Source organism: Sphaeramia orbicularis, chromosome 21 (assembly GCF_902148855.1).
Source record: "Sphaeramia orbicularis chromosome 21, fSphaOr1.1, whole genome shotgun sequence".
Taxonomy (NCBI): Eukaryota; Metazoa; Chordata; class Actinopteri; order Kurtiformes; family Apogonidae; genus Sphaeramia; species Sphaeramia orbicularis.
Genome location: NC_043977.1, coordinates 10,704,630 through 10,717,142, shown reverse-complemented (window position 1 = coordinate 10,717,142; position 12,513 = coordinate 10,704,630). Strand labels below are relative to the sequence as shown.

The 12,513-nt window shown below is 36.3% G+C and overlaps 1 protein-coding gene across 1 annotated transcript; it reads right to left on the bottom strand.

Annotated features, from left to right (window-relative positions):
* Positions 1–781: 781 nt before the first annotated feature.
* On the bottom strand, positions 782–11,978 carry LOC115412825 (coiled-coil domain-containing protein 141-like). Its single transcript, XM_030125482.1, has 7 exons — positions 11,796–11,978; positions 5,682–5,804; positions 4,826–5,020; positions 2,416–2,506; positions 1,935–2,035; positions 1,628–1,792; positions 782–790 (listed from the first exon to the last, which is right to left on the bottom strand). Exons 1-7 carry the CDS (start codon positions 11,976–11,978, stop codon positions 782–784), a joined length of 867 nt encoding a protein of 288 aa, XP_029981342.1.
* Between the last annotated feature and the right edge of the window lie 535 nt (positions 11,979–12,513).

The following is a 12,513-nucleotide window of genomic DNA, read 5'->3' as shown; positions in this document are numbered from 1 at the left end:
CCACAAATCAGATAATAATCTAACATCTATCAATCTAACAGGATGTTTAATGATGGAACATCATTAAAATGTTATTTTTTATGCCTGGATTTTATTTGTAAAATTTTAGAGAACCCATTTAGATGTAAACCTGGTGTTTTTCAGACCCTAAAACATGGACATGTCATGATTGTGTTTGACTAATTCAATCTAATAATGAAGACTCTGTAAAACGATAATGATCTCAGACAGAATATTTTTACATGCGGACATTGGAGATCAGAGAATGTGACTGGAGTCAGGATTTATATTTATAACTGACAGGACTGACTAATGATCTTTAGTCCAGTTCATTTATAATCCACCACGCTAAGTACTAGGCCGGACAACGTTAAACTCATGTCTACTATGAGAAAACATTTACATAAATCTACATGTATGATATTCAGAAAACAATAAATCTAATAAAAATGCAGATTCTGATTGAAACGGTATAAATATAAAGACCTGAGAGTTGGTTTTGTCAAGAAAAATAGATATAAATTATGTAAATATTAAAGTACATACTAATATTAACCAAAAAAAAACCCAAAACAATGAAAGAATAATAAAACAGTGATCAAAATTATACAAATGAAGTATTACTGTGATTTTTAAACTCTCTTACATTTAGATATTCTGTAGACATAACTACAAAAAATAACTAAAATTAAAAATATGAGGTTTTTATAAATGAGTGTAAGACAAAAATCTGCAAAATCTAAGATGAGAACAAATACAAAACAGACATTTTAAAAGAAACTCAAATAATCTGAAAAAATAGTTAACATTCACGTGATTAATGCGTATAAAACCAGTACAAATAACATAATTTTTGTTTTGTGTTTGCTGTAAAAACCCTACAACCCATGATAAAAATTTTAATATTTTATAAATATATATGTCAGATTTGAGACAAATGAAAGAAACCGGACTTTTTAAATGAAAACTAATTAAAACAATACTGTATATCAATAGAATTTAGAGCAGGGCTGTCAAACTGATTATAGTTAAGGTTCCCCATTCAGTCCAATATGACCTAAAGTGGATCAGACCAGCAAAATAATAACAGTGGAAAAAAAGGACAATTACAAAATAAAAATGTTTACTGAAATTTCTCTAAAAAAAATAAGTGCAATTTGTCTAATATTCTGCCTCAGTTTATCATTTCCACATGTACATTATAACTTACAGATCACAGTGGATCTACAAATACACAACACATGTAATAACAGGCAAAATATAGGTAAAATTACATTGATTTATATGAAGGCATTTCATATTGTCCATATTTGTTCAGGTTATTCCCATTTTTTGTGAAAGGATAGTTCGTACATGTAAACATTTTCAGGTCATCCAAATTTTTAAGACTAAAACAACAGGAAACATTTGTATTTGTCATTGTTTATAGGTTATTCTGTTATTATTTTACTGGTGTGATCCACTTTAGATCATATTGGTCTGAATGTGTAACTGAACTAACAGATTTTCAACACCACTGTTTGTTAAAATGTTCAGTGTTATTTTTGTATTTGATAAACTTGTCTCGTGTCATGGATGGTGTGAAATGTTGAACCTTTCCGTCCACATGTTCCCTGATCTTTCTTACTTCAGAGCTGATCTGGATCTTTCCGGTCTCTGGTTCTTTATGGAGGTTCTTCTCCACTTGTTGGATCTGGACCTGGACCTGCTGATCCGCCTTCCTCCTCTGGTCCTGCAGAGTCTCCATCAGCTGCTCCAGCATCAGCACTGCCCCCCTGCTGGACCGGGAACTCTGGGAAAGAGAGGCGGGGTCAGTCCGAATACCTTTACAGACAGTTTGGAACGTGGACATCTGGTCTACAGCGGACTGGGACCGGTACCTCCTCCTCCTCCTCCTGGTCCTGGTCCTCCTCCTGGTCCTGGTCCAGCAGTACCCCTCCTCTCCTCTGGAGAGCCTCAGTCTTCTGTAGATGTCTGAGTTTTTGCAGTAAAACGCTGACGCTGCTTAGAAGCTGCATCGATTTCCCCAGAAGATCTGAAAACACAAAAACCCGGAGCCTTGAGGACCGTCAGTACCAGAACCAGAACCTCGAGGTTGACCTTGGACCCTGACTCCAGATCACAGACTCTGACTGGAAAATAAACATATAACATTTTGGACTAAACTAGATTTACTTTAAGAAAACATCCGTCCATGGGAATATAAACTAATAAAACAGTTTGTCAGTCAAACTTAATGAAACATAGTGGTTCTGATGAATCTGGATCAAAGTGGATTTACTGATAGAACCATGTGAACCCAGATGGGGTGTAGATGTGGATGTGAACTCCACACTGGATTCTTTCCAACTATTTTACTCTTGTTTCCCTTAGATCATTATTCCATCTATATCTAAATGTGATGCGGGGGCGGACCTCTCCTCAGGGACTCATATGTGAGCCGATCTTCATTCAGGTGGTCTGGTCTGATCTGCAGATCCTGGACTCTGCTGATACCGACGGAGAACTGCACACAAACAGGAAGAGGAAGGTGATTTATATTAGAGGGATTCACCGACTCAAACCTTTAAGTCCTGAACAAAATCACTGAGGTTTATGTAGTTAAAGGCAACAACAACAACAACACCACCACCACTGTGGATCTGGGTTAAATAATTTTAGTTCAGATTCCACATTCAGTCCAATATGATCTGAAACAGGTTGAAAATTTTTCACTTATGTAATAACTGACCTATTCTTTTTTATGGACTGTATACATTAGTCATATAAATATAAGCTCAGCTTCTTCCTACTACATTTAGGACATAAAGTGTTGTTAAAGAAAGAGTAAAATAATAACATTAATACCTAGAAATGATGACAACTCCAAACTTCTGTCTTTTTTCTTCTTATAATATAATCCTGGATTATTTAATAAATTCCATCCATCATTTTTAAACTGATTTATCATCATATTAACAGATTATATTAACAAAACCATCTTCCAGATTTTACTAGCTGTTTAGTGACTGTGTAGCTAATGTTAGCTAATGTGAGCTAATGCTACTTGCTGGTTTCAAGCAAATGAAAATGGTTTACATCAACATCCAACAATTTCAGCAAATTTAAGTATTTTATTTTTCAGATTTTTTAACACTTTTAGTTGATGTGTAGGTTTTCTATTTTTTTTTTTCAATCAGATTTGTGTGAATGTTTGAGACACTGAACTCTGACAGTAACAAAAGGCTAAATTAGCGAGTTAGCTAATTTTAGCGGCTATCTATGTATGCAAAACCAACCTTTCCAGGGAGTGTTCGACAGCGAAAAAGTGGATTCTTTTGTGTTTCTTATCAACTTTACCATAGTAAAATGTGTTCTTTCGGTTCCTAAACCAGTGTTTTTGGGTGTTGAGTTGATAAAACCTGGGACTGAGCTCAAGTCTAACCTTGGATCAACTGTCATTCACCTAAAACCTGCAGCTCAGTTTACCATCGGGTTATGTTTCCATCTCAGTTTGTCTCTCACTGCAGACAACATGACTTCCACTTCTTCCACAAAAAACACTGGTTTCACTTGATATGATAATGATCAGTGAACACCATGTGCAGGCGAGGCTCATGGGAATGTGAGGATTTAATGTGAAGGACTGACAGCAGTCCAGTATAAATCCTGGAGCGTGGATGACTGTATGTCCTGTGGGAGGTGTGTTGGCTGGTTTCCATCGTTAAAAGACTGAAATAGATGCCGATTGTGCGACAGTTTTAGACAAAGCCACAGCAGATGGTTTTTCAGCAGCAGGTGTTCAGAACAAAACCACTGTCAGCCAGTGGGAGGAGCTCAACCAGCAAATAGACCGCATTGCCTGAGAAACCTGAACCTGGTGCTGAAACCTGTCCTTCAAAGAGACATGAGACCGAACAAATACATACAGGACAAGACCAGGAGACACTTTCAGCAGGTTTTATCACCTCAGTTTAGTTGTGGACCACAGTGGTGTCAGGGAATCACAGCCTCCTGGAGCTTTAGTAAAACAGTTACTTATACGCACGTCAACGTTTAAGGAAATAAAAATGCATGAATTCAATGTAGAAATTTATTAGAACTTTCTCCTGCTGAGTCATGTCAATCTTCAGAGACGTTTAGGTAAAATGGAAAACAGTTGACAGATAAAGCTGATTATTAACATCAAACTGTTGAAACTCTCTGTTGAATGTTGAACTGTTTTACACTCCTCCAGGACAAATTTGTGTTTTCAAAACATGATGTCTATTATTACAACTTTATCGTCTGCCATCGTCATGGTTTGAACATCAATGATTCACATTTTCACTGTCTCCAACTCTGATTTGACATCACTGATTTAGATCAGTTTTATTCCACCAGGTCTGATTCCAGTAAATAAACTGTACCATCTATTAAAAAGCTACTGCGTCGTATCTTGACTTTGCATTCATTCCTTCCAGTGTCTTCTTTCTTTCTTATTTTCATCCTGTTTCTCTTAAACCTTAGCAGTTAAACTGATATGGATGAAGTCGCAGGCATTGGTTCAATTCAAGAACCAGAACAATTACAATGTGACCTCACAGTGGCAGCATTTACAGGAACGTGAACATAAATATTAGAAAACACAGTTAATATAGTTGGAGTCAATAATGTGGCTTTGGTCACCAAACCTGGGTTTTCTAGGTTTGGTGGGTTGGGTGGGTTTGGTATCAGTGAGTTCGGTGGGTTTTGTAGGTTTGGTGGGTTGGGTGATTTTGGTGGGTTTTGTGGGTTGAGTGGATTGGCTGGTTTTGGTGGGTATGTGGGTTGGGTGGTTTTAGTGGGGGGTTGGTGGGTTTCTCACCTCCTGGACTCTGCAGTAGAATTCTGAAACCAGGACCAGGACTCGATATCGTCTCTGCAGCAGGAACATGAGCAGAGTCCAGCCCTCAGCCACAGATGCCTCCATGGCCTTCATCACCTCCTCATCCTCCTCTTCCTCCCTTCTCATCTTCTTCCTCTTCTTTTCCACTGCCGACAAAACCTCCTTTTCATGTTTCTACACAAACAACAGATCAAAAGAACAATGTACAGTTCAACAGAAACTGGTTCCATCTGTTTGTTAAAGTGGGATCATGACCTGAGGATCTGGTTTGTTCTAATCCCATTTATTCTGATCTGGTTTATTCTAATCCAGTTTCTTCTGATCTGGTTTATTCTTATGTGGTTTCTTCTGATCTGGTTTATTCTAAGTGGGTTTGTTCTGATCTCATGGATTAAACAAAATTAAACAGACAAATGTAACTGTTGAACTGAGACTGAAACACTGACCCCTGTTTCCATGATGATATAAATCAATTAAGCGTTACAATCCGATTACTGTAATAATCAGATGTGATGCATTTACAGTCACTTCAGAAATAGGATAATCCATAAACCCTGGTTTAGATGTTTCAGTCCATTATTGGATTTACTTCAGAGTTTGTACATACGTAGTGACATAGAATCCAACTTCCTGTTATTGTCTTCTATGATTTAATAGCTTTTCCACATGTTCAGATGTAACAGAACTAAATAAATCAGATTAACAGGTTTAAACCCAGGGGTTTAATCTCATTTGTCATAATCAGATTATACTGTTTAGATGACGACCAATAATCTGATAACTGAGTTTTGTTTGAGTGTAAACGGGTCCAGTGGTTCCTGTTTCTGTTGAATACCTTCAGTTTGTCCAGAAGCTGCTGCTGTTCATGGACCAGGGTCTGGTTTTCCTCCTGGTTCGATCCGATCTCACTGAGTCCAGGATGGACATGGACCAGCTGGACGTGGACCTCAGACCCACTCTGTCCAGAACCGTGACAAAACAGAACACAATCAGAAGAAGATTCAGGCGATCTCAGACATGAATGAAATTATTTTGAACCATTAGTTTTAAATCTGTCTATTTTATTCGAGACCAGTTCAGTGTTTCTTTGTCTGCCTTCACCTGTTTGTACCAATAAAACCCATAAAAACGTGTAATAAACGGGGACTGTTGAACCTTTTTAACCATTCGATTTGTTACCTTTACATGCGTATTTGTGTTTCGGTGGTTCGTACATTCATTGGTCACACCATGTTGTTCAAAGCACGAAATCACACAAGTTTAACAAACAATCATGAAGGTCCAAATGTGGCTCAAATCTGATTTTTTTGCCCATATGTGACCTGTACCTGAACAGCACAAATCCACTTTTTTCAAATCCAACCCAGGCCACTTTCATATGTTTATTTATTTATTTGACAGGGACAATGCAGTCAAACATAGTTACAAGTTTGCAGCTGATGTGATGTGACTATAGAGCAGTGGTTCTTAACCTTGTTGGAGGTACTGAACCCCACCAGTTTCATATGCGCATTCACCGAACCCTTCTTTATTAAAAAATACAATATGATTTTTTTCAAATTCAAGACACAGGCATATGTTTTACTGGTGCACAAAATGAACCGTGCATTAACATCACTGTGTTCAAAGAAGAAAACCAATACAGTGCATGAACTCACAACAAATTACATACCTTTTCACAAAGACATGACCTTTTTTAATACTACCACACTGAAATGGTTTTAATTTTTAACCTTATGTATTCCAATAATGAACTTATTGTATTTATGCTATCTATCATGTTTAACATTTTAACACACACCCATCACCTAATTTCCATCAGGCTACAATAATAATGAATATTTACTGCAAATCAGTGTGACTTCTGCTGTTGTCTTTGAGAGACCAGTTCAGAAATGCGTGGCTTCACCTTGGCAAGTGCCACTCTCATGTCATTTTCACAGCAAAGTCTGTTCCTTTGTGTTGTAGTGCTGTAAGCAACGACAATACACCGCATATATTGGATGTCAATCAGAGAAAGAGTCTCCGAAGCCGTTTGTTTACATACACGGACCTAGCCCGACACACACACCCGACTAATGAGTAGAGTGTGTGTCTTGACCTCCGTCGAACCCCTGAGACTGACTCACCGAACCCCTAGGGTTTGATCGAACCCAGGTTAAGAACCACTGCTATAGAGTTTATAGCTAGTGCTAATTCTCAACTCCAGTCCCCACTTGGGCTCTTCCACACTATTGCAATTCCAAGTATAAAATATACATCATTTAAAACAATCATACCATGCAGGAAAATATAACATATATAAAACATACAGCATTTAAAACGGTCATACCATACAATTTGATGGCACCATGGCATGCAGTAGGAAGACGACCAGCTTCTATTGTCCAACACCAAATGTATATGACTAATGTATACAGTCAATAAAAAGAACAGGTCAGCTATTAAAGGACTGAAAAACAGAATAAATGATAACATCCCATCAGTATCTATAACTGTTGTATTCCTGTTCATTGGTTCAATATCTGTGGAAAATAAGGGTTTTATATATCGTTATCCTCATATCATAACTGTCTAACTCATACACAAATAGACAAAAGTATGAAGACACATTGAGTTCAGGTGTTTCTTTTCTGACGGGTCTGGGACACAAAACTATAAAGACAAATGTCATAATAGGGTTTTATATTGGGATAAATATCATATTGATTATTAATATTGATGTTTATATGTCATATCATGATGAACAGGACATCTTACAGCTGTAGACATGAAGTGTCCTGATATTTATGTCCATATAGTTTATGAACATCAATATTTCCTTAAAGTTTAATGTTAGATTTTTCTTCCTCAGTGAGATGTGAAGAAAGTAGACGGTTAGTTGTGGTAGAAAATTATTATTTACAGTCGGAACATGAAAAATATTTTAGAAATTTAGAGGTAGAAGATTTAAAATCAAAGTCATGGATAAAAAAAAAAAAAATCAATGTTGAGAGAAATGAGGTAAAAACCATCTCTGAGGCATTTTGGAAACAAAGATAATTTAACCCAAACTAACCAATGCAATAATATTTATCCCAATATAAAACCATATTATAACATTAGTCATTATTGTTTTGTATCCCAGACCCCCGTTAGAAAATTCAACGTGTCCACATACTTTTGTTCATTTGTGTATGAGTTAGACAGTTATGATATGAGGATATTGACCTATCCCTAATATGAATGGGTTTAAGGTTTGATCTGGTGAAATGTTTCATATTCAGTTTGTCTCTATTCAGGGTTAGAGGTGAAGAGCTGCACTAATCTGTTCACATGAGCGGGAGTGTTTGAGCGTTCCTCAGGCCGATACGGTATCTGTGGTATGTCGACCAAAATGGACACAGTGACCCCTACCGTGACCCCCCCCCCCCCACACACACACACACACACACACACACTGATACCCCTCCCCCAATCGCACACACAACCACACACACAAAGAAGCCGAAGTCAGAACCAATATGAAAAACTTTAAAAAACACAAACACTGATGGAAGTTAATGTCAGGATGAATCTAATGTGGCACAACTTCAGTTTAACCATGAAGAGATGCTTTATTAAACTGAATAAAACTGAATCATAAATGAGGAAATGAGACTTTATCGTTAGGTTAAACATCCTTGAGTTTTGATGAAAAGAATTACATTTAATCTCAGTTCGGAATAAAAACTAAAATGAGGTTTAAACAGAATGTTTAATGATCCATTCTTTATTTTAGTTAAAGTGGAGAGCATCATAATTAAGGTTAGAGTTAAAGGTTAACTTTATTATCTGTGCAAGGACATTCACTCTCTGGATTTATAACTTATAACCACAGAATTATAATTACACACAACTATATTCCTGCCACTTAGTCATGTATATTTGTAGAAGCTGAAATGAGGCTATGACAAACAAACAGTCCATAGTTTGGGAACATTTCATATGTGACACAACCATAAAAACAGTTCCATGTCAGATCTGTATCTGAGCCTGGTACCACGGGACCACTTCAACTATGGATGAAATGTGTGTGTGAGTGTGGCAGTTCAAAGAGGAATGTTGTCATTTTGCATGATAATTTCATGATAATACTTATGCAGTGTTATGAAGAGTACAAGAGCAAAAGTCAGATATGTACTGGTCAACACGTTACTTCTCTGACTGTGTCAATTCTAAACATGAAACATGAAATGTATAATCGACCTGCAGTAATTGTTCAGTTAATGACACTGTTTTAAAGTTCAGCAGTTATTGACCATAATGCACTGAGTGTGTTCGGGACTATGATGGACAGGTGAGTGGGAGAGAAAGGTATGGGGCGGAGCTAGTGAGCTGATGTGTATGAGGGCGGAGCCAGTGATTTTTTTTAAAGGGACACTGCTAAATTGGGTTTATAGATTGCCAGTGACCCAGAATAGATCTGATTATATTTTGGGAAAAGTAGGTCAAAGTTCTAATTAGTATGAATTTATTTTTTAAATTCTATTTCTTCTCCCATTTACTTATAATAGGTGAAATTTCAAATGTCTGTGAAAACATCAATTTTGTTTCAATTTACTTCAAACTCTGCACATATATAGAGGCAACTGATATGCTGACATCAGCACACACGTAGACATGATGACATTAGCTGAACTGATGTCAAAATAAAAATAAGCTACAATATGTGTGAGGGGCGGGGTTTGTTGTGCCTGGTACCACTTGTTCTTTCTGTTATGTTACCATGGTTACGGCTGACAGTAACCAATACTGTTCTAACTATAAAGCGACCAGTGTGTCCTTCCCATGTCCAGTCAAATGCTACAGAATTTTACTGCAAGGATTAGAAATAAGAACCAATGTTTTTTTTTGTTTTTTTTTTGTAGTTTGTAATGTGACCAGTCGACTGTTGAAATAATCATTAGATGCAGCTCTACTTTATATATGTGTAGTTTTTTTTTAACGTATTGATAGTTTCTTTCCTGCTACTTTTTATTATAATTCCCCCTGGGATTAATAAAGTATTCAGATCCTGATGAACCCCCTGTGCATGTAGCATTAGCACTAGCACCACAGACACAGTACAAACATAAGTGACCATTCAACCAGGTTTAAACCTGAGTTAAATCTCAAACTGGATTCATTCATGACTCAAACCTTCACCTCAAATCACTTTGTTCATGTTAAAAGAATGTGAATCTTGTCGTCATAAACTGGTGGGAACACATAAATGTCTGTAACATAATAAACACACGTGTGTGTTTCAGAGGCGTCAGTAAATAGTCTGAGCTAAAACAGGAAACAGAACCCAGTCCCTGATGATGTTTCACATTCCAGTTTCAGATCCAGACCACGACACAGGCACATAAAGGTTTGACAACGTCCACAGTCCAGCAGCTGGTTTTATATCTGAGGTTTTAGGAGGAAAAGACTGAAACATGACCATAAATGGACATGTTACAGGGCTTTTAATCCAGGAGACATCATCTCCCTGGTGCAGACACAGGCTTCAGTATCTGGACTTTGTATTGGGTTTTATTTTTATTCCCTACATTTTAACACCAATTTCTGCATTTTTCCTCTTTATATGTTCAAAAGAGAATGGAATTTTACTGAATTTGAGGTAAAAGTGGACATTTACGTCACTATCATCATTTCACTAATGCTTTTTGTGTTTTACTAAAAGTTGCTTCATAACTGAGTAAATTTAAACCCATGTGATGAGTTGAAAGACTTGAAAACAGCTCATTTAGTCTATTTTTATTAGTATGAAATAAGCAATGTAAAATAAAGGACAAAATGATAAGATTAAACAAAATGACATAAGACTTTCACTTTTATACTTTGAGGATATTTTAGAGGTTGCTCTTTTTCACCGTTAATTGAGTAAAATAGGGTGAATGTTATCCAAATAAAAGAACCTTTATGTGAATAATAAAAATATAGACTTTTGCCATCACTAGTTTCCATGTACATCTATGGTCCAAACATAACCACATAATTAGTGTTAATTTTCTACTTACCAAGTTCTAACAGTTAGAACTGAATGAAAAAAATTACGCCTCATTTAAAGGTAAAAACCACTAGTTTAGAACATTTACCATTTTAGTTTAAGGATAAAATAAAACCTCAACTATATCAGGTTACATTTATAGTAAACTGTTCTTTCATTTTTTTTTTTAATATGAAGGTGTTTGTTTCAATAATATGTTTTGTTGTTCATTAATACTGTAAAATAACCTTAGAGACTCAACTGTGGAGAATCGAAACTTTATAATAAGTTATAACGTGAATATATTAACAAAAGTTTAATGTAGAAATTTTAATATATTTAATATAAAATGAAGACTGGATCGAAAGGGTGGAAATGAAGAGGTTAAATATATTTATATAATTTAATCATTTATTTATACATTTTAACCAGTTTCAGTGTAAAAACATCCATTATCTTCTGATTTATCCGGGGCCAGGTCGCGGGGGTAACAGTCTAAGCAGGGATGCCCAGACTTCCCTCTCCCCAGACACCTCCTCCTGGAGTGTAAAAACAATATAATATAATATAATATAATATAATATAATATAATATAATATAATATAATATAATATAAAACTAGAAAAGCACTCGGAGAGCACAGACCTCCCCCAAGGCAGATCAGTCTATTTCAAAGTATTTTTTATTATGGCTTTATTTTGAATAAAGTTGAAGCTGAAGTTGACTGATTCTCTGATGTTTAAATGTTGTTGTGAAATAAGAATCTGGTTTTCATGGTTTAAATTCTATTAAAATAACCTTGGTGACTCAGTGGTGTTGAATCAAATCCTTCTGTCTTGTATCGTGTCTTTACTGGGTTCAAACCTCCACAGTCAATGTTTCATCAGAACCCGGTCATCTGGTTTTGTCAGAACTGACCTGATGTTTCTGAAAGTGGGCGGTTCCTTTACTTACCTTCAAGACCGACACCACAACCTCTGACCTTCCGGCCTGAACGACAATGGTGCTGAGAGTGGTGACTGAGTGTGGTCTGGTGATTCTGGCCGGTCCGGTTCCATCCAGACATGGTCCAGTGGTTCTGGTGCCCACCGGCTTTGATCCTCCACATGTTCCAGCCTCGGCGTCTCCAACCGTCATGAATAAACTGAGTCTGGTGGTGTTTGTCCAACTCCTTTAACTTTACTCTAACCTGTGAACTCCTCTGTGTGACTCGATACTAAAACATCTTCAAGCAGATTCTGGATTATTTCCATTTATTTGTGGTGATTCCAGCTTCAGTGTGGACGTCCTATGAAAACAAAACAAACACACAAACATTAAAAAGTTTAAAAGTAGAACAGTTAAAATCCAAGTAAGGAAATAGAAGACAGCAGTCAGCAGACATTTATGAAAGAAAAAAGAACATCCACCATCAGCAAACATAGAATAGAATAGAATACAATACAATACAATACAATACAATACAATACAATACAATACAATACAATACAATACAATAGTTCTTTATTGTCACTGTCACAGGAACAATGAAAATCAGTTTCGCAACAGATTCTTAAAATACAAAAAGAAAGATTGTATTTAAAACTGTAAACAAAACTACAAAGACATACTGACATATACAAAAGACCAACTCTATACCACAGAGAGAGGGAATATATACAACATATAAAGG

Excerpts from the sequence above, each read along its gene's own strand:
- LOC115412825 (XM_030125482.1), bottom strand. The coding sequence starts at position 11,978 with ATGACGGTTGGAGACGCCGAGGCTGGAACATGTGGAGGATCAAAGCCG. Across the intron at positions 5,021-5,681 it reads AGCTTCTGGACAAACTGAAG|AAACATGAAAAGGAGGTTTT; the intron begins GTATTCAACAGA and ends TTGTTTGTGTAG. Across the intron at positions 2,036-2,415 it reads ATATGAGTCCCTGAGGAGAG|ATCTTCTGGGGAAATCGATG; the intron begins GTCCGCCCCCGC and ends TTGTGTTTTCAG.